The sequence below is a fragment of the Artemia sp. Qi Xiang Cuo genome, chromosome 18 (genome assembly GCF_049724085.1).
Source record: "Artemia sp. Qi Xiang Cuo chromosome 18, ASM4972408v1, whole genome shotgun sequence".
Taxonomy (NCBI): Eukaryota; Metazoa; Arthropoda; class Branchiopoda; order Anostraca; family Artemiidae; genus Artemia; species Artemia sp. Qi Xiang Cuo.
This window is the reverse complement of record NC_142811.1, coordinates 61,943,133-61,964,630: the sequence shown is the minus strand read 5'-3', so window position 1 is coordinate 61,964,630 and position 21,498 is coordinate 61,943,133. Positions and strand designations below refer to the sequence as shown.

At 35.0% G+C, this 21,498-nt stretch overlaps 1 protein-coding gene across 3 annotated transcripts in view; it reads left to right on the top strand.

Annotated features, from left to right (window-relative positions):
• LOC148941751 (uncharacterized) overlaps nt 1-7,278 on the top strand; it is an 81,649-nt gene extending 74,371 nt beyond the window's left edge. For all 3 annotated transcript variants that reach the window (XM_089104064.1, XM_089104063.1, XM_089104065.1), the window contains exons 4-5: nt 2,780-2,931; nt 3,861-7,278. In XM_089104064.1, the coding sequence (XP_088960190.1) occupies nt 2,780-2,931; nt 3,861-5,941 (2,233 nt within the window). In that variant the 3' untranslated portion in view covers nt 5,942-7,278. The remainder of the gene's footprint in view (nt 1-2,779; nt 2,932-3,860) is intronic.
• The last annotated feature ends 14,220 nt before the right edge of the window (nt 7,279-21,498 follow it).

Below are 21,498 nucleotides of genomic sequence, written 5' to 3'. Positions count from 1 at the left end.
GGCGCTTTATTAGACTGGATTTTACCAGATGAGACACTAATAGAGGTTAAAACTGTCCACAATTTTCCAGAAAACAAAACCATATTTGATGCAGCTCGACCGAAAGGCGTTGTCACGGACTTCTTCCTGTAGAAAGTACTATAGCCAAATTCCAGGACAGCTTGAAATTTTAAATTAAGAAAAACGATGCGTGCTTGTTTATAACGACAATCGAGCATTGGGCCCGAATATTCCCGAGTCTTTTTAGCTTCTGGAAAGACTGTCGTTTACCAGATATTGTCGATTCGCGCCTTCTGAGGAATCTGGCACCCAGAGAACCAATTTCTGTTGGAACAGCTATTGAAAAGGGGAACCGTAATAGTGGTAAGAGGCAGATTTTGAACCCGTATAATTACAATAAAAGAAAAAGAAAGAAGATTTAGCGAAAAAGATTTTTTGCCAATTATTTGGTCGGACTCGGAACCTGCGCCATAGTTTTTTTTTTTTTTTTGTATTTGTATATTTGTCTTAATGACAAGTTTGAAGAGCGATGAATATATAAATAATTTAACCAGTTAATTTACTATGAACTTGTCAAATTTTCTGAAAAAAAAAGGATTAAATGAAACTCAGTAATAACCGAAATTCTAAGAAACAGAGTCTTGGTAACAATAGATTCATACAAAAAAAAATTGATGCTTATTCAGAATATACAAAATTCATAAAGTTTAATGTTACCAATCAAAAGTTACGAGCCTGGGAAAATTTGCCCAATTTTTTAAAAAGAGGGGTAACATCCCCGAAACATCAAATTATGTTAATGAAAGTCACACCATCAGATTCAGCATATCAGTGAATCTTGCTGTGGAGGTTCCAAGCTCCTATGTACAAAAATGTGGCATTTTGCATTTTCCCAGAAGAATGATCACAGGTGTTTTTTTTTGTTTTTTCACAACAACAAAAAACTGGTTCCATCGTATCGAACCAGTAATCCTAGAGGGCCTGAAGAAGGCTCATTTGATCGGAAATCAAAAGTTCTAGTGCCCTTTTTAAGTGACCAAAAATATTGGAGGACACCTAGCCCCCCCTCTCACGCCCCTTTTTCCCCAAAGTCACTTTTTCAAAATTTTGAGATAGCCATTTTAAATCAGCATACTCAAAATATCTATTAACTATGTCTTTAAGGATGATTTGACCCCCCAGAGTCCCTGGGGAAGGACTGCAAGCTATGAACTTTGCCCATTGATTGCATATAATATTGGTTATTGGGAAGTTTAAATATATTTTTCGGGGGGGGATTTTTCTACCGGGGGGATTACGTTGGAGGATCTTTTCATTGAGGAATTTCGTGTGGAAAGGGAGTTTTCCATGGAGAGGGAGCTGAATTTCCCGGTATTATTTAAAAAATTATCAGAAATTAAATAAAAAACCAGTTTTTTTTCAACTGAAGTAAACTCCAACATTAAACTTAAAACGCCCAGAAAAAAGAAAACTAATTTCAGAAGTTTGCTCAAGATTTGAGGGCCTTTCAGAGTTACGCACCTTATTGGCATTATCGCTCAATCAAGCATTCAGTCAACATACTCATAGTACAATCAATGAATTAATAACCCTTTGGGGCGGATATATTTTTGCCCCTATTAGCAAGAGGATTACAAATGGGCGTGTTTCAAATTCGGCTGGCCCCTGCCTTTGGTGTTGAAAATATGAGCACATTAACCCTAACAGCAAAACTGAGGCTGTGTTTCCGGTTCTTTTCTAATTGTCTGCCTATTTGCTTCACCATCGGAAACGCCACCAACACGCATTTAAGGACATATATTAAGGTTTGGCCATCCAAATAGCAATTCAGACACGAATCCTGAACTAGTGGGGAGGTAGTGCTTGAATATGAGGTAGGTTATAACTGTTATTGGATGAAAAATAGTCATGATAAAAGTTATTATGGTTCTGATAATCGTCACAATGATTATTATGATGTTTCATCCATGATAAAAAGCAGTATAATGCAAAAAAAATCGGTAAAAACACGACGTGCATGGTTTAATTTTTCTTGTTGGGGGAGGTGCGTCAATCGTTCTTTTAGTTTGGACGTCATGTGCGTCACGTTGCAACCAGAATTACTAAAACACAGTAAAGTCGTGTCTTTAGTTTTATGGACAGGTATTTATTTTTCCAAAGAGAGCACAGTGACTTCAATCATGCAGAGCCGAGAGCCAGTTGTCGTTTGATATCATTTGAAGATTAATTTGTTGATGTCAGCGCTACGCAGGTACGCGAACTGATCACCTCACGCGATATCTCGCCCTGAATAGCGACTTTGGTGTGAGGTGGACCTGTCTCTGAGTACCGTCCTGCTTTCTTTGCCCTGATCTTGCCAGCGTTTATCTTCTTTCCGTAAGATCTAACTGCTTCGTCGATAGTGTTTGCCTTCGCTTGGAGCTGCTCTATTTTCCATTCAGACGATCATTGTAATTAGCATATGCGAGCAGGTCAAAGAAGTACCCTCCTAAGGTTATACGTATCTCATTAGGGACGAGTGCCACCTCAGCATTTATTAATAGGCGGAAGTGAGGGGGTAAAAGGATGCATTCCCGGATGAACGCCTGTCGAGGTAGTTAGTTGAGGTAATTAAATTGTAATAAATTAATCTAATTATATAGGCCACCTGTTTTCGAAGCTATGGCTACTTAATTACGGGTAGGAGAAAGTGGTGTTAGACCGCACGTATTTAATCAATCGGGTGAAGCTTGGTCCGTATATTATAAATTTTGTTTGATTCAAACTATTTCTATTGCAGGAAAAATCTTAAATCCATTCACAGAAATGAAGCAGATGATGTTGAAGCAACTGAGGAAAATCCATCGTCTTCTAGCTGTCCAGCTTCCAACTCAACTTGTCCTTCCAGAGAGATTGCATCTAATGATGGCTTCATTTCCGGGAATTTTAATGGTAATAACGCAGAGAAATATAAAGCCCTGATTGAACATTTTTTTTTTCTACTCACCGCATTCTTTCTTTCTCACCAAGGAACAAATCGAGATTCAAAAAGGCCGATCCTTGTCTCTCCAGAAATCATATTCTCTGTTTTGTTACTTTAAAATGTTTCCAGTGGAGGGGGGGGGGGGTAAAGAAATCGAAATTGTTTGAACCAGTATATTTACTTGGATTGGGATGGAGGAGGAGCGTGCGTATCTGTGTTGACCTCAGGGGGCTTGGTGCTGCGGTGAGTCGTTTGTAGTCATAGTAGTAATTAATTCTTTGAAACAATGAAAAGACTTATTTCCTGGAAAGACGTTTTGATTTCCTGGAAACAATGGAAAGACGTTTTAACATTATTTCCTTTCCTCAAATATATATTTTCTCAGAGTTGGGTTATTTTGTAGCTTACTGCTTTGAGAAAAAAAGAAGTATATGTATGAAGCCAGGTAGGAAACTGTTCCTTGTTTTGACCCAAAATGTGATTTTTCTTACAGAATTTAGCAAATGAAAATGTAGTGAAAACGGTATAATATTTTAAACGAAGTAGTTGAACATTTTTATTCCTTAGTGACCTCTCTTGTGTTTAACTGGTGTCGTTGAATAAGGATTTGATTTACTCTGAGGTAGCCGTATTTTCATACCGATTTCTACTGATCACAGTAAACAATATAGATTTTTCATATTGAAAATTAAGGCAGAATTCTCCCCCTAAGTGTTAGTTCAGTCCAAAAGACATCTCGATGGAAAAAAATCGTGGCTTGGAACGCTGGTTTTCTGACTGTAACTTCAGTATAATGTCACTGTTTTAAATTACACTATAAAGTGCAAATAGAGTTTAAGCTTTTCATTAATATTTGATGTTTTACTGTTGAGAGTTTATTAAACTTTCTTTATTCTAGGCATGGAGACGACTTTTTTGTCCTGCAATAATGAGTTCAGGCAAGACTGTGATCTATATCTTGGAACTGATTATAAGATTGAAAATCTAAACGAAGAAATTGACCCTCTTTGTGAAACGGTTACAGTTGAAGCAGATTCATTGGATGGGGGTCACCAAGGATGTTTTATATGGGAAAGGGCAGAAATGGTTGACCAGAAGAATAGGAGTAAAGAAAAAACGGACCAACTTTGTGAAGCCATTGCAGCTGAAACAGATTCATTTTCTGAAGTCAAACAAGCAGGTCTTTTACGCGTGAGAGTGGACATTGTTGATCATAAGAAGCCAGGTCAAGAAAAAATGAATTCCCTTTGTGCAGTAATTACAGCTGAAACAGATTTATTTTCTGAGGGCCATCAACGCGGCCTTTTAAGTATGAGAGAAGAAATGGTTGATCATAAGAATGGAAGTCAAGAAGAAATAATTCCAATTTGTGAAGCCGATGCAATGATGCTAGGTCAAGAAGAAATGAACCCTTTTTGTGCAGCAAATATAGCTGAAACAGATTTATTTTCTGAGGGCCATCAACGAGGTCTTTTAAATATGGGAGAGGAGATGGTTGACCATAAGAATGGAAGTCAAGAAGAAACAATTCCATTTTGTGAAGCCGATGCAGCAGAAACCGATTCGTTTGCTGAGGGCCATCAACGAGGCCTTTCAGTTGTGAGAGAGAAAATGGTTGACCATCAGAATGGAAATCAAGAAAAAACAGTTCCACTGTGTGAAGCCGATGCAGCAGACACAGATTCAATTTATGTTGGTCACCAACGAAGCTATTTACGGGTAAAGGGTAAATTTACGAAAAAAGTTGAGCATAAGAATAGAAGCCAAGAAGGAGCGGTTAAACCCTGTGAAGCCGATGCAGCAGAAACCGATTCATTATCTGAGGGCCATCAACAAAGCCTTTTATTTGCGAGAGAGAAAATTTTTGACCATCAGAATGGAAATCAAGAAAAAACAGTTCCACTATGTGAAGCCGATGCAGCAGAAACAGATTCAATTTATGTTGGTCACCAACGAAGGTTTTTACGAGTGAGGGCGAAAAGAGTTGACCGTAAGAATAGAATTCGAAAAGGAATATATCAGTTTCGTGCACCTGTTACATCTTTTAGAGCCCAAAACGCTGATAATAAGAATGGAACTCAAGAAGAAATGGACTCGCTTGATAAAAACACTAACGCTGAAACAGATTCAACAGCTGAGGACCAGCAATTAAGCTTTGTGAATGCTATTTCAGAAAACAATTTGGAATACAAACAAAAGGAAGCTGAGAATCAACCTCAAACGGTTTTTGCGTGTCGTCTTTATGGAACGTGTCGTAAAGTGAGGACACTTCCAGCAACTGAGCGAAGAATATATACGTGCAGAACTTGTGATAAGAGTTTCTTTGGTCGGTCTAATCTAATTAATCATTTGAGAATTCACTATGATGATGAATCATTTGAATGTAATTTGTGTAAAAAAAGGTATACAAAACAATGGAGACGGGATCGTCATGCTCAACAATGTATTGGTAAGACTTTCCAATGTGAAATCTGCGGGAAAACGTTTACTGATCGTGCAAGTTTGAGTTATCATTTGAAAAATCATACTGGCCAACGGACTTATAAATGTGAAGTTTGCCCAAAGGTCTTTCGTTGTGCTAGAGCTCTAAAGCGGCACTCGAAAATCCACATGAAAGTCCGTGTGAAATCGTTTGAGTGTCAATTGTGCAATAAAAGGTATTATAGCAGCACGGGACTGAGACACCATAAGGTGGTGCATACTGGTGATAAAAAGCACCAATGTTTAATATGTAACAAACGCTTTGGTTTAAGAGCACAATTAACTAGACATATGTTAGTTCACACATGTGAACAGGCTTTTAAATGTGAAGTTTGTAATGCGACTTTTTCTCGCAAGGATAACTATGTGAGCCACATGAGACTCCATTCGGGTACCAAACCATTTGAGTGTCAAGTGTGCCATAAAACATTTACCCAGAGTGCTGGTCTCTCTATGCACAAAAAAATGCATCGTGACAAAAATTCCAAGGGAAAATAAAATACCCATTTGCATTTCTAAAGGCACTTAATACTATTAGAAAACACGCCTTCTAGAACCTAATAAATTTGAAGCTTTTATATATTTTAAGGTTGGTACTAAGATTTTAATATTTTCTGAAGCTTAAAGAAATTAAAAAGGCTATTTTTTCATAAGCTATAGATTCTTTTTGTTTTTACCTTTTTTTTTTTCTCTAAAATTACCTTTCGTTTCTTAATTTTCCATTCTTGTCTTTTCAGCTCTGAAATATTCTCTATTTTAATGTTCTTTTTTAAGGTCCTGATCAGTCTTAATTGCACATTAGAACTTGTAAAAAGATCCATCTCGAAAAGTGGTTTCCGCTTTCAAACATTGATTTTTCCACATTGAAGGTGGGCATGTGGGAGCTGTTAAACATTCTTTTTATCTTTTTTTTCCTTTTAAGCAGAAATTATTTCCATCAAAAATAATTCGGTCTGTCTGTAAAATATTGATTATACTTTCTCTTATTACCTATGTTAGGTTTTTGTTCATTAAAGTTTTAATTTTTTTCATGTTATACTTGATTATGGTGTAAAATTCCATCGTTTTTTTGTACAATTTTCTTCTCTTTTTGTCTGAAACTTTTAAAAATCAGTTTATTTTCGGTGCCCTCTTTCTTCGGACCTCGCTGGAAAACTTTTTGTACAGATTTTCATTAAATTTTTTTACCTCATTTTTGCTTCTTTTAAAACATATCAAGCAATATCAAATTAATGTACCGAAAATATTTTACTTACCAGAAAAATATATGAAAAACTATTAAAATAAAAAGACACTTAGACTCATTACCTCATTGAAGTTCAGCCTTTACTGGACTACCCATTAAAAAGACTCTCGACTGCCAAAAAGAGTATTCAAGTACAAAAATCTATAGCCTAAGGCCCTCAGGGTCATAACTTCATATATGTTCAGGTTTAACTGGCAACCAAATATTTCAGCCTGGCAACCAATAAACCTGGGTTCTTAACTTGGCGGCCTGCCAATTTTTACCCTGGTTAACCTGGTAACTGGCAACAAAAACAGACTGGTGTACCAAAAATATTTTCGATAGACAAATGTTAAGCTAATTAGCAGATTTGTTCAAAACTAAATCTTTAAGGGGTTTAGGGGTACATGGTTTATCCAGAGTAATTGAAATGCTAAAAGAAAAAAACTTTTAAATTTCTTTCTCCTCCTGTATCTATTCTATCCCTACCTTTTCATTCTTGCTTGAGAGAAACGTAAAATATGTTTTTTATGTATAACGTGTATTTTTGAGAGGTCAGCAACGATCAAACTCGAAATAAATGCCGAAATACAAAGGTTGTATTCCAGAATTCAGCCTTTTTTTGTTATTTCATTTTATTAACATTATTAAATTAAGTATTAGATTATTTATTAGATTTATTATTTATTGATAACGTTAATTGTTATTAGATCACAGGTCATTAACTATCGGATAGAAAGAAAATGGCAGATACCAACAAATTTAGTACCTACATGCTTGAAATTGTGGTTCCAATGGTAACTGCAACCTTGTAAAGGGTATATAAAAAGGAGTAAAGTTACATATAAAAGGGACTAGATTAGAGTGAAGAAGGAAAAATGAGCCATATGTATAAAGCCAAAGATATATTAAAGAAAACTGACCTGTTTCTCTGGAGGCTTGAATTATGCAGACTTATCTTAGTTTTGACAAGATTTGTGGCAAAAAAAAATATATCACCTGGGGCCCGAAACCTGGGTCCGAGGGGAGCAAACCGCGGTCTGAAGGGGGAAGTTGCCCCCTCCCTGCTCTATAGCAAATATGCGCCCCCCCCCTATGCTTTCCCAAAGCCAGAAGACAATTTGCACTTTACTAAAAAAATATAAATGTTTTTACTTTTATAACTTTAATAAATCAAATAATATTAACATTTTGATTACTAAATATCATTATATGTATATTAAACTGACAATGCAAATTCATTTGTTTTTTTTTTCAGTAAAGTGTAAATTTTATTCTGGCCTTGGGAAGCCATAGGGGTTTTGAGCCCTACTCGTGTTAATTTCTGGTCGTTTTGGGTTTCATTTATTTATCGATGCTGATTTGTGGTAGTTTCACGCTTGGTAGATTATTTGATTTTATTTTTACTCATTTTTGGTTTAGTTGAGTTCTTTACTTTTCTTTGAAAAACTTGTTTTGTGGAAAAAGTTTATTTGATTAATTTCTGTTCGTTTTATATTGACATAGTCTTTTCAGGGATAAAGAAAATAATATTTTAAATCTTCGTTTTTTTAAGACTTTATAGTTGGGCCTGTTATTTGTGTGCTGGAGAATAATTTTCAGCTATTTTTAACAACATAGACCCTTTTAGAAATCTGGACACAAATAGTAGTGTTTAATTTAGTTTCATATCTCCTCTAGTTGACCTGAAATAGAAAACTTAATACCATTCACAAAAAAATCTGTACTTTTTTTGATAGATTGGATACGCTTACGGTATTTTGATTTGGTTAGATTTGAAGAGCAGAAGTAGCCCCGAAAGTTTGAACATAATACCCTCAGTCGTTCTTGGGATATTGCTGAGATCCCTTATTTGGAATTAGCATTATCACAGTACATTTTGATTTAATCTTAAGGCAACATTTAGTTTTTAAACATAATGGGCAAATGGGAGGGTGGGAGTGGAAAGGGGATTAGTTGCCCTCCAATCACTTTCGACTATTAAAAAGGGCATCAGCCCTTTCTATTTTCAATCGAATGAGCCCTTTTTGAAGATTCAACGTCCACGCTTTCTGTCAAACCCTTGTATGCCCCAAGACATAACTTACAACCCTTGCCCTAAGGGCAGTGAAGGCGTTGTCATCCACAAAGACAAAAAATTTGATTGGATGTGTTTGGGGAAAAGGTGGGCGTGAGAGGGGGGTTAGTTGCCCTCCAATCATTTTCGACTATTAAAAAAGGCACTAGCCCTTTCAATTTCCAATCAAGTGAGCCCTTTTTGAAGTTTCTACGACAACGCTTTTTGAAGTTTTTACGACAACAAAATGGCTATCTCAAAATTTTGATTGGATGACCTGGGGAAATGGTGGGTGTGGAAGGGGTGTTAGTAGCCTTCCAATCACCTTCGACTATTAAAAAGGGCACAAGCCACTCCAATTGAATGAGACCTTTTCGAAGTTTCTATGACAACTTTGATATGAAGTGCACTGGTCTAAAGAAAAACAAATAATAATAAATAATACACTGTGCCAACATCGTTCTTAACTTAAGCAGCGCAATTGCGCTGCCTATGATTTCAAATAAATAATATTCATGGTCCTAGACCTTCGCCTAAGAGCCCGAGAAAATTTGGTGGAGCTTCGAGAAAAGGGAGGAGGGGAATCTTAATGAAAATTATACCGTAAAAATTAGTGTATAAGAGAACCCTACTGTGGAGGTTCCAAGCTCCTGTCTGCAAAAATGTGAAGTTTTGTATTTTTGCCAGAAGAAGGATCACGGATGCGTGTTATTGGTTTTTCCAGGGGTGATCGTACCAAACCAATGGTCCTAGACTTTCGCGAGATGGCTCATTTGAACGGAAAGTAAACGTTCTAGGGCCTTTTTAAGTGACCAAAAGATTGGAGGGCATTCATAGAGGGGGGGGGATTTCCATTGTGATGGAAGTTTCCGGGGGCGAACTTCCCAGGGAAAATTTGTAAGAATTCGTATATGAAGTCCGTTTTATTTGTCTTACCTTCTCGTTGGTGACCCCAGTTTTCATTTGGAGATGCTTTGGGGGATTTTACCTGAGGAAACTTTCGGCAGACTTGAAATTCTGTAAGGGATTTTTACATATCGGGGACATTTCCCATGGAAGAAAATCTCCATGGGGGAACTACCACCAGGAGGAATTCTCTATGGGGAAACATTTCTGTGTGAAAAACTTCATTGGAGGGGGAATTTCCGGGAAATATTTATAAAATGCACACGGGAAAGATTCTTCATGACTTTAAAAAGGATAAGAAGTTAAATAAAAACAAACCTTTTTTCAAATGAAAGTATGGTATGCTAAAGACTATTTTTCATGTGGAATCGTATTCAAGAATTTTTTTGGGGGGAAATTCGTAGCGAGGATGGAATTGTCCGGGGGTAATTTCCCGTAGGACAAATTTTACATGGAAGGAACTTTTTATGGAAGAATTTTTCGTGGGGGGATTTTCAGGAGATTATTTGAAAAAGCGATCAGAAATTACATTTAAAAAGCAACTTTTTTCTACTGAAATCAAGGAGCAGTATTAAAACTTAAAAGCAACAGAATTTATTCCGAAAATGAGAGGGGGCTACCCATTCCTCAATATTCCGCTCGTTACCCTAAATTTCGACCTTCTGTCTCAATTCTTTAAGAACAATTCTTAAAACACATGGGGAGTGTAATTAGAATCAGAACCTTTCTTAAAAGTTCTTAAGAAACTTCAGCGTGAAGAGAGGGGTATTGAGAAGGGAGCAGTCCTGTTCATATACGGGATAATTTCTTTTACGTTATTAATTTTGCTCCTTACTTTCAGTAGAAAAAATTGTTATTTTTATTTAATAATGAACTATATTGACTTAGTGCTTTCTGTAGTCATTTACTCTTGAAACAGCTACCGTTTTCCGCAGATGCGTCGTAACGAATTTAAGTAAAGAACAACCGGTTTCAATGTTAAATATGAAAAACAGAAGCTTAGGAACAATATATACATACTAAAATATCCATTTAAGAAAGATGCAAATCAAGTAAACTAATTTCATATTTTTCCAAGGAAAATTACATCACCGGAAAAAGTAATTTTTTGAAAGGGTAGTTGTGTTCAACCTTTTCGCAGTATTTCAGAAAAAATTCCATTCAAAATGAAATTTCCATGGCCTCCGGTTTGAATTATCTCCTCTTGAACCTAACTTGGCAAAACGTGGCATTACCTTAAAATTTCAAAGTAGATATTCTAGTAAGAAAGAATAATGTATAAAAATTACTATCTTAATAGGTAGTGTAGCCTATTGAGGCATATAAAACTCGTCATGTCCGTTCTTGACGTCATAAGTAATTGTGAACGGTAGAGCTTTGAACAAGATATAAAAAGTGAACAAAGAAGGAAAGTAATGAGTGACCTGACGCTCAAATTTAGAACGAACACAAAATGCCCCATGTTCCATGCAGTCCCATGCAGCCATGTTCCATGACGGCCTGTGAAAACTTTTTTTTATATCAAAGAGAGTGCTTACTGAACGAAGGATGATCAGTTTGCAAGAGAAAAACTACTAGAGGCTTGCTAGCGTGCAGCAGCTAGCATTCTCAAATTTTATTTTATGCTAATAGCCCGTTCAGACAAATGGGGAAACGGTCAAAAACTGATCGGTTTTCCCATGGGACTAGGACTTTTTTTTAGTTTGCTTATGGTACTGATCAGTTTGTTGTGTGTGTTTTCGAGCAAAAATGAGCGAAAATATCAATTGTTAGGCTTGAGATTTGGGGGTTCTTGTTCAGAGAAACGAGTTTTGAAAGATACGAGTCATGCTCTATATATAGCGATCAAGAGAAAGGGCGATAACTGGTAAGAAATCTGAGGTAGCCTAAGTTGTAAGTAATCGGATCAACGACGCTTCTTGGCTACCCATGGTCCCTGTGTCGGCCTTGTAGTGTGTGGCTACAGCAAGATTGGTCTCTGGGTCTCGTATTATCGGTCCCGATCTGTAGGTCCAACCTACTGCAGGACTCCGAGATAGCCTATTTTATTTGAAATGTTTTAAATTTGTCACCAAAGTTTTGGTGCATTTTACATACCATAGCTATCAAATACTTCGTGGGAACGAATATATTACTCTATGGGAACAAGTCAAGCATTTCGTGGAAACAAACTATCTGTAAGGAATGACTCAGCCCAATAGTAACCGAAACTAAAAAAAAAGAAATTCTGATAATGAAAAAATCAGTTTTTTAGTGCTGAGTCTAACTACATAAAATTCATTAAATTTAATTTGACCAATCAAAAGGTTCGAGCTTGAATAAATGTTTCTGATTTTTGAAAAAGGGGGAACCATTCCGAAAAAGTCAAGCAATTTTAATTATAAGCACACCGTGATATTCAACATGTCAATAACTTGCACTTTACTGAAAAAAATACAAATAAATGTGCATTGTCAGTTTAATATACATATACTTATATTTAGTAATCAAAATGTTAATATTATTTGATTTTTTAAAGTTATAAAAGTAAAAACATTTATATTTGTCCAGTAAAGTACAAATTATGTTCTGGCCTTGGGAAGGCATAAGGGTTTTGAGCCTTACTCATGGTAATTTCTGCTCGTTTTTAGTTTGATCGGTTACTTATTGTAATTTCTGTTTGTTTTAGGTTTCATTTATTTATCGATACTAATTTGTGCTGATTTCACGCTTGGTAGATTATTTGATAATATGTTTGCTCATTTTTGGTTTAATTGAGTTCTTTACTTTTCTTTGAAAAACTTATTTTGTGGAAAAGTTTTTTTGAATTCATTTTAATGAATTGCACACCGTGATATTCAGCATGTCAAAAAACTCTAGTGTAAAGATTTCAAGTTTCAATATACAAAAATGTGGAATTTTTGTTTTCTCCTAGAAGAAAGATAATGGCTGTGCGTTTTTTTTTCTTCACAAATAAACCCTGCATACTTAATGCATAGAAACCCTGTCCAGCCTATAGTTTTTTCTTATGAACACTTGCGTCTCTGTGTAACCATGTAAAAAAAAAAAAATCTATCTGTCATGCTTAATACTCTAATACAAGCATGGGCGCCCATAAGGGGGGGGGGGGGCAGGAGGGGCACCAGGATCTTTTTGTGTTAAGAGTTAATGTGTTGTTATAGTGTCCGTTTGGATAAATAATACTGAACACAATCACTTTAGCTTTGTAAGACCATAGGTTGCTTCAAAAATTACAGATGCAAACTTAAAAACAGGATAAACAAGATTGTTGGAACACAGGATTTGGCTCAAAGGACAATTTTTTCACATATTTCACATCAGCCTTTATCCTTAAAACTAAAACTCATAATGAACCACACCACAAAATCATGTGATGCCTAGGGCATCTCTAATTTTTACTAAATAAAAAAAAACAAGTTTTTTAAACTGAAAGTAAGGAGCGACATTAAAACTTAAAACGAACAGAAATTATTCCGTATATGAAAGGGGCTGTCCCCTCCTCACCGCTTCGATATTTACGCTAAAGTTTTTTTTTGTTTTAAAAATTAAAGTTGTGAGACAGAGTCAAACTTTAGCGTAAAGAGCGAGGCGTTGAGGAGGGGACAGCCCCTTTCATATACGGAATAATTTCTGTTCGTTTTAAGTTTTAATGTCGCTCCTTACTTTCAGTTTAATAAACTTTTTTTTTTTATTTAATTTCTGATCGTTTTTTAGTTAATGCAACTTTTATTTTGGCTCACCGTCATTGAATAAGTAAAAAAAAATTGCATAAAAATTTTACTTTTATTTTGCTAAATGGATGTCTCTAAATTTGGTTATGACGTAATTTACAAATTAACTTACGTAACTAACTTCTATGTTGGTATATTTTTCTTCTGGCAAAAAATACCAAGTTGCAGATTTTTGCCGATATGAGCTTGAAACCTATGTAATCGGGTTTTCTGATGCGCTGAATCTGACGGTGTGATTTTCATTAAAATTCTTTCACTTGTAGGGGATGTTTCCCCCCTTTTTGAAAAATCGGTTAAATTTTCTCAGGCTCGTAGCCTTTGATGAGTAATACTAAACTTAATAAAATTTATATATTTAGAATCAACATTATAAACCCATTCTTTTGATACATTTATTGCCATCAAAATTCCGTTTTTAAAAGTTTCGATTACTATTGAGCCGTATCGCCTGTTTTTTTATTGTTTTTTTTTTATTACGTATATGAGGGGGTTCTCCCCTAAGTCAATACCACGCTCTTTACGTTAAAAATTAAAAAAAAAATTTAATTCACAAACCCCTGAATCACAAAGGCCGTTTAATTAGAATAGATAGCTCTTTTGGAAGCACTAAAAAAAAACTGTAGCGTAAAGAGCGAGGTATTGACTTGGGGGAGGCCCCCCTCATATACGTTATAATTTCTGTTCGTTTTAAGTTCTAATGTTGCGTCTTATTTTCAGTTGAAAAAAACTTGTTTTTTTAAAATTTAATTTCTGATCGTTTTTTAAATAATGCTTGGAAATCCGGCACCCCCTTCATAGAAATGTCCCTTACCCCAAAGAAACATCCTGCATGGAAAGATTCTCCAGAGTAACCCCCTCCTCCAGTCACACCCTCCAGAAAAAATTCCTTCCTGAAAATGTCTGTATATTTCCCAATAACCAATAAATAATGCTGGCAATTCCGGCGCCCCCTTCATGGCAATTTCCCTTCCCCCATGAAAACTTCCTTCATGGACAGATCCTCCGACATAATCCCCGACCAACCCCCCCCCCCCACTACCAGAAAAAAACCTCCTAAAAACTTCTGTATGTTTCCCAATAGCCAATACTATATATCAACATTGTGTAAAGTTCATAGCTTTCAGCCATTCCCCCAGGGACTTCGGGGGATTAAGTCATCCTAAAAGACATAGTTATCATATTTTCGACCATGTTGAACAAAATGGCTATCTCAAAATTTTGATCGGCCTAGTTGCCCTCCAATCTTTTTGGTCACTTAAAAAGGGCGCTAGAACTTTTCATTTCCGTTCGAATGAGCCCTCTCCCGATATTCTAGGACCACTGGGTCTATACGATCACCCCTGAAAAAAAAACAAATAAACAAAAAAAACAAATAAACACGCATCCGTGATCTATCTTCTGGCAAAAAATGAAAAATTCCACACTTTTGTAGATAGGAGCTTGAAACCTCTACAATAGGGTTCTCTGATTCGCTGAATATGATGGTTTGATTTTCATTAAGGTTCTATAACTTTTAGGGGGTCTTCCCCTTTTTTTTGAAAATCAGCCAAATTTTCTCAGGCACGTAACTTTTGATGGGTAGCACTAAACTTGATGAAAATTATATATTTGAAATCAGCATTTAAATCTAATTCTTTTGATGTATCTATTGGTATCAAAAACCCGTTTTATAGAGTTTCGGTTACCATTGAGCCAGGTCGCTCCTTACTTACAGTTCGTTACCACGAACTGTTTGATCTCCTAATTCTCTTTTTTGACGGTTATTAGCATCACCCTTCGTCCAATTATTTACAACTAGCTTTTGGATAAGATGCATTCCCCTGCCCAAGGAAAACAAGAAAATTGTTTATTGTTTATATCAGCTATTGCAAGTGTTTGTGGGTTAATTAATTCTATTCTGCTACTCAAATCCTTAATGAAGTTTCAAACTTAATATTTAAAAGACAGTACATTCTATTATTTACATATTTATCTTCTCTTACGCTAAGAAGAATCCATCCTTTCGGTATTCAAATCCTGGTTTTCAATTCAACTTAATAGACAATGAGACTGAAGTGATTCGATTCCAGATGTTTTTGCCAAAGAAAAAGAGCAGAAATCAAGATTTTGGTGAAATAGTGATTACAGACAGCACAGAAAAATCGAGTGATACAAATCCATATGATCTATTGGTCGAACGCGTCAAAATCCAAAAAAAACAACAACTAATTGAAGAAAAACCGTGGCTGATCAAAAGTAATTTCAAAAATTTTGGAAGAGGGGAATTCTCTCTATATCTAACACCCCTGTAAAAGGATTGTCACCTATAAAAAATATATATAAATCTCAAAAACAGGGTTGTTGCCAGTAAAAGATTGTAATTCAGGCTCAAAGAATCAATCTGTTTTTTTTTCTATTCTGTTCAAATAATTCTAAAATACCTTAGGTAATATGCAATCAAACAAGAAATAAACGTAAATTACGATGATTTGCTGTTATATAATAAACTGACGAAAAAAAAAATACAACCTTGTAGATTAAGTGTAATGACTATTCAAGAAGCTGAAATAAATCAAAACTTGTTAATTTGTTTGAAGTTAACAACAAATGACAATAATTTCCAGTGATTTTGAGTAGAACATACAGGTTGTCTTGTCAATGTTCTAAAAAAGACTCACAAACAAACACAAAGGTTAGGTTAGTCTAAGACAAATATAAAAATAAGAAGAAATACATGCAAGATAAAATAATTTAAATAGCCTACCTACTAACATTTAAATACCTAATAACATAAGTTTGTAGATCATTGTCATCATATGTAATATTTGTCCATTACAAAACCTCTTAATAACTCTCCAGTATTCAAAATAATCCCCAAAAACATTATAGTTCAAGGCCATCCTTATTTTACAGATTTTTTTGTCTTCTTAAAGGCCGGTTCCGTTGACTTCACTTTTAAAGGGATAAAAAAAAGAAAAAAAAATTCTGTCAGTGGACACTTAAAGTTAAATGCTAAGGGAGACTGGGAATTTCGGCAGCAAATAGAGGCCCATTACTAGACCTGGTAGATTCTTACTATTCAGTATCAACCATGGTCGTGTCTAGGGGGAAGAGAACTCTAGGTTTTAAACCTCCTCCGAAAATATTTCTTGGATTCGTAAAATAGTCTTAAAATGCAGGTAAAAAAACAATCAACTACCCCACCCCCAAAATTTATTTTAGTAGCTCTTCTCGACGGAAATAATTTTTTTATCCCCCCTCCTAACAGAATCCCTGAATATGCGCTAGAATTAAACCATTTGTTTAGTTCCCAATATTAAGGAAAATGGTTATAATTTTTCTCATTCATCATACCATCATACCATTTTCCGCGTTCCACCTCCATTGAAAGGATCAACTGAATGGTTCTCGGCGTTTACCCCCCCCTCCCCCTCCCCGAGGAAAATACCCCCTTTGGAAAATAAGGTTTTCCAAATTTGGGAATTTTATTTGAGTTGTTTTTTTATTTTCTGTAGGGAGAAGGAATTTTGGTACTTGTGTATTATACGCAACTCACTCAAGTTTGCGCTCTATAAAACTCGCGAAAAAACCGGTTTCTTCATCAGTTTGTTTCAGCATACAGCGAGACAGGACAAAGAAATCTGACAGAATAGATGGAAAAACTATAATTTGGGCTAGATATTTACACATTAGGGGGAGGGTAAATTATTTGGACACTTTGAAGTCAGAAAGCAGTTCTTACTTAATAATATACAGAATAATTGTACCTAACATATTTTGAATGCAGACCACCTGTACTTTACTGGTCTTTTTCTCCAATCATTACAGAGGAAGACCGGCAGTTGAACCAAAATTCTGTATATGTAGTTTTTATATATTATTTCATAAGTTTTTATATAATGGTACTGACCTGGTCAATCCCTGGTTCAAGACTGAAAATATATATCTGAATTTTCTGTTGATTTAGGATTCTAGCTATATGAAATAGTATTTTTAATGAAAAATCTACCAAAGATTGAATTAATACTTTGCATTGTTTATTCAACAGGCTCGTTGACTTTTCTGAAGATTATTATATCTTGACCTGTTAAATTCTAATTTGTATGGGATTGATTATACAAAATTCCTTGATCTTCTTCACTATTGAAAGTATTTATGGTTTTAATATTTTTTTTTCTAAATAAGTTCTTATAGATTTGATTTTATCGATTTACTTCTTTTTTTCAAAAATTGTGATATAACACAACATTAATTAATTAGTTTTGTTTCGTTAAAAGTCTTATTATGGCGCGGAAGATCAAAGAAAAGTTCGCTGCTGATGAATTGAAAGTTTATTCTTTAGGGAAAAATCTGTTGCTATTTTTTGCTGTTGGAATCTGTTTTCTTTTTTTTTTTTGGGGGGGGGATCTCTAGGTAGAGGCTTCTTATAGAGCAAGATGTTCCATTTGGGTCACTTTTTTGGAACTATATCCATGCCTGAATTAACTTAATAATCTTTTCGTCCAATGTATATACATTTTTGTTGAAATTGTTTCATATCCCTCTTAATTTTATGTTTTTAGAAGTTGATGGTGCTTTACCATATGACATTCAGAAGCATGCTGACAGTTCAGACTCATTTTTGTTTCCCAAACTTGAAGATGGCCAGATGAGTACTTTTTCCAGTATTTCGATACCATTTAAGCTAGAACCTGACTCTCAAGAATTGGGCTCCACAACTATTACTGATCAAGGTAAACATTTAGAGTCGGGCACTACTCACAAAACAGTCTGATTAGTATATTCAAACGTCTCGTGCTTCCATGTTTGCATACTTTGAAAGGGATAAAAAAAGAGAAAAACAGGCAAAAGTATTTCTGTCATTGGACTCTTGAAGTTAAAGGCTAAGGGAGACTGGGAATTTTGTGCAGAAAATAGAGCTCCATCACTAGACCTGTAGTATCAACTAGGATCAACTAGACCTGTTAGATACTTACTATTCAGTATCAACTAGGATCGTGTCAAGCGGAAAGAGAACACTAGGTTTGAAACCCCCTCCCACAATATTTTTTAAATTCTTAAAATCGTCTTAAAATGCAGGTCAAAAACCCCCTTAACTGACCCACCCCCAAAAACATCTGTGAGGAGCTCTGGTGGAGCACACTACTGTTGGTATCCCCCCTCCGTGCAGAATTCTTGGACAGAATGCCCGGGTATTAAACAATTTATTTAGTTCCAAAAATTAAGGAAAATGGTTTTAATTTTTACTATTCACCAGACAAAAAAAACTGCTTGAACTTGTTATGCGAAAACGAAAAGAGCTTAATAAGAAAAAAAGAAGGGAAATGGACACATAAAAAAGATTCACACAATTTGGTAAAAAAAAATAGTTTTGCCTTATTTGGACTTTCTGTTTTTAGCACATAGAATCTGTATGTTCATTATATTCGTACTCATATATTAATTCATTAAATTCATGTGCTCATTTTTACGTCAAATGAGAGGATCAACTGAATAACTTTGAAATCAAGAGAGTTGAAATCTATTGAAAAAAATGGAATGAAATAACATGTCAAATAATTTAGATCTGGATAGAACCAAATTTCTTGTACAGCTTTCTTATCAAAATAACGTTCAGCAAGACGGGTGCCCTCCTCCCCCTCCCCCCCCCCAAAAAAAAAAATCTAACAAATTCTCCTCTGTCTTTCGTACCACCATATTTCAGAACCAGTCGACCACTGTTTGCGCTCTTGCCTCCAATATTGCAATCTTACTTTGCAAACATATTTTCTTCTATTGTCCCTCAAAAAATATTTTTGTAAAAATACCCTAGGTATTGGCTATTCTACTTTGATATTTTCATTGCATCCACCATCTTTTGTAATGATAAACATGTTTGAGCCAAAAATGACGACTTACATTCAAGCGGGTTTCCAATGTCTTATCGTTTTATTGTTATTTCAAAGCATGGACGTTGCTCATACCCTCCTTTCAAGAATAACATCCTTTTGTAAGCAATAGGATTGAGTTTATACACTTGTGTTAGATTTTGCGGCGGCGCATGATTCAATTATCCTTTCTTGGGCTATGACTGCTCTTCTGAAGAATAATGTCCCACTATCAGTAATTTTGGTTTTAAGAAATTGATATGGCTCCGCTCGTATTCGTATTAAGTGGAAGATTTACTTTAGGGATTATAATGTTAAGTTTTGTAGGGGGCTGAGGCAATGGAGCATTATTTCTCATTCGATTTTCAATATTACTGTTTCGGGGCTATTTGATCAAATTCAGTTGACTATTATTTATGGTAAAGATTATGTTCTGTCGTGGATTGCTTACGCAGATGATTTACTCCTTTTGAGTCGATCACTTCAACAAAATGTAGATTTTTTAGCAAAGGTTTTTAGTGAGCATGGACTTCGTTTTCGCTCTGAAAAGTGTAATTTTTTAATTCTTGATCCTAAGGCTAATGATCTCGTTAATTCTGAAATTTATGTTCGTATTTATGATAATATTTTAAAACCTTTGGAATCTTTTTTATATTTTGATGTGCCTTATTCACCAACTTTATCTCTATGCTGTGCTTCTATTTCTAAAGCAGTTAAAAATAGAATAGCGTCTAGTTTCGGGGCAGTAATTTGTCTTCGCGGTCTCGGAAATCACTGGCCCGGGTATATAATACAGTCGCTTTGCCTCAGATATTAGTTTTTTCATAGCTTCTCCCATTTTTTAGAATTAGTAGTATTGCGCATATAAAAAACGCATTTTTTATTTTTGCTAAGTTCCTTTGCCTCTTTTCTAAATCTGAATCAAATAATTTTTTAATGAATAAATATAAAATAAAAAACCCCTGTTGATGTTTTGGAGAAAAAGCAAAAGAAATTTTTATCCAAATTACCTCTATTTTCTCATAATTTATATAAAGCTGCGCATGAAGCTTAATTAATTTTTTTTTTTTTATTATTGAATGAAGTTTTAATTTGTGAAGTGTTAATTTTAAGTGTTAATTTATTATTTATGGAGTGAAGTGTTAATTTGTGTGGTAAGTTTGATTGAAGGCCTTTGCATACTTGTTGCTATATAGTTTAAAAGAATGTTATGGCCTGTTGATTAGCGGTTTTTTTTTTGTTTTTTTTTACTCTTCGTATTCGGAGGAAATAAAAAGTTTGAATTGAATTCCAATTTCTAAAAAATGAAGCTACTTGGTTTGATTTCCAGGATATTTCGTTAGAAATAGCCCCAATAGAGACAATCAGAAAATAATTAAACAACATCCTGAGTTAAAGGTAATAATAGTAGAAAAAAATTTATGCGTTTGCGGAATCTAACCAAGTTCATGGGAAATTGACCAGACGGTTAGTTGAAAGGGCTCGTTGATTCTTATAGCGGTCAAATTTACCCGTTGACTAGCCTCATCAATAGATAATAGATCAACCACATCGACATAATTACAGTAGTATGTTATAATGGAGATATGCACTCATCCCGATTAGCTTGGTTTAAAATATAAATTTAAAAGAAAAATTGTGTGTTTTTAAGAAAATTTGTAAGAGCATGCCCAATGTCTTTATTCGAAACGTTCTTGTTGGGAGACAGAATTGGATATGGCATCCAATCTGGAATATATTGCACGTGATATCCTTGTTTTGAGTGAAAATGCTTTTGAATTTCGTGATTTTCCATTTCAAATCTCAGATGATGAGGCACAAAGATTTTCCTTAGTGTACCAGACATTGTTGGAACAAAGTAGAGTTCATGCCTTCTATCGAAAATTTTTAGGAATTAGAATCCGATATGAAACACCCAATGCTGGAATTCAGCTCCCATTCAGTGACGTTTTATTTGTTTTCTTGGCAATTATGTATAAAAAAGTCCGATTCGTTCTTGATGATGATTTGATTTGCCCGACGGAAAAACTAGGGTAAAGCAAAATACAAAAAAGGAAAAAATACAAAACAGATTCACGTTGGCAGCTCTTGGTGAAATATTCAGGACAAATTTTTTGCGGGGTTGAAATCATCTGGAAGGATTTTCCACGGTAAAAATTCTCGATGAGGTTTTCTTCTGCAGGACAACACTATCTCATGACGGTGGGTATTTTGGGAATTTTTTTGACGAGGGGAGGAGGTTTTCAGGCATTATTTAAAAACTCATGAATTAATGATTATAACAATGTAAT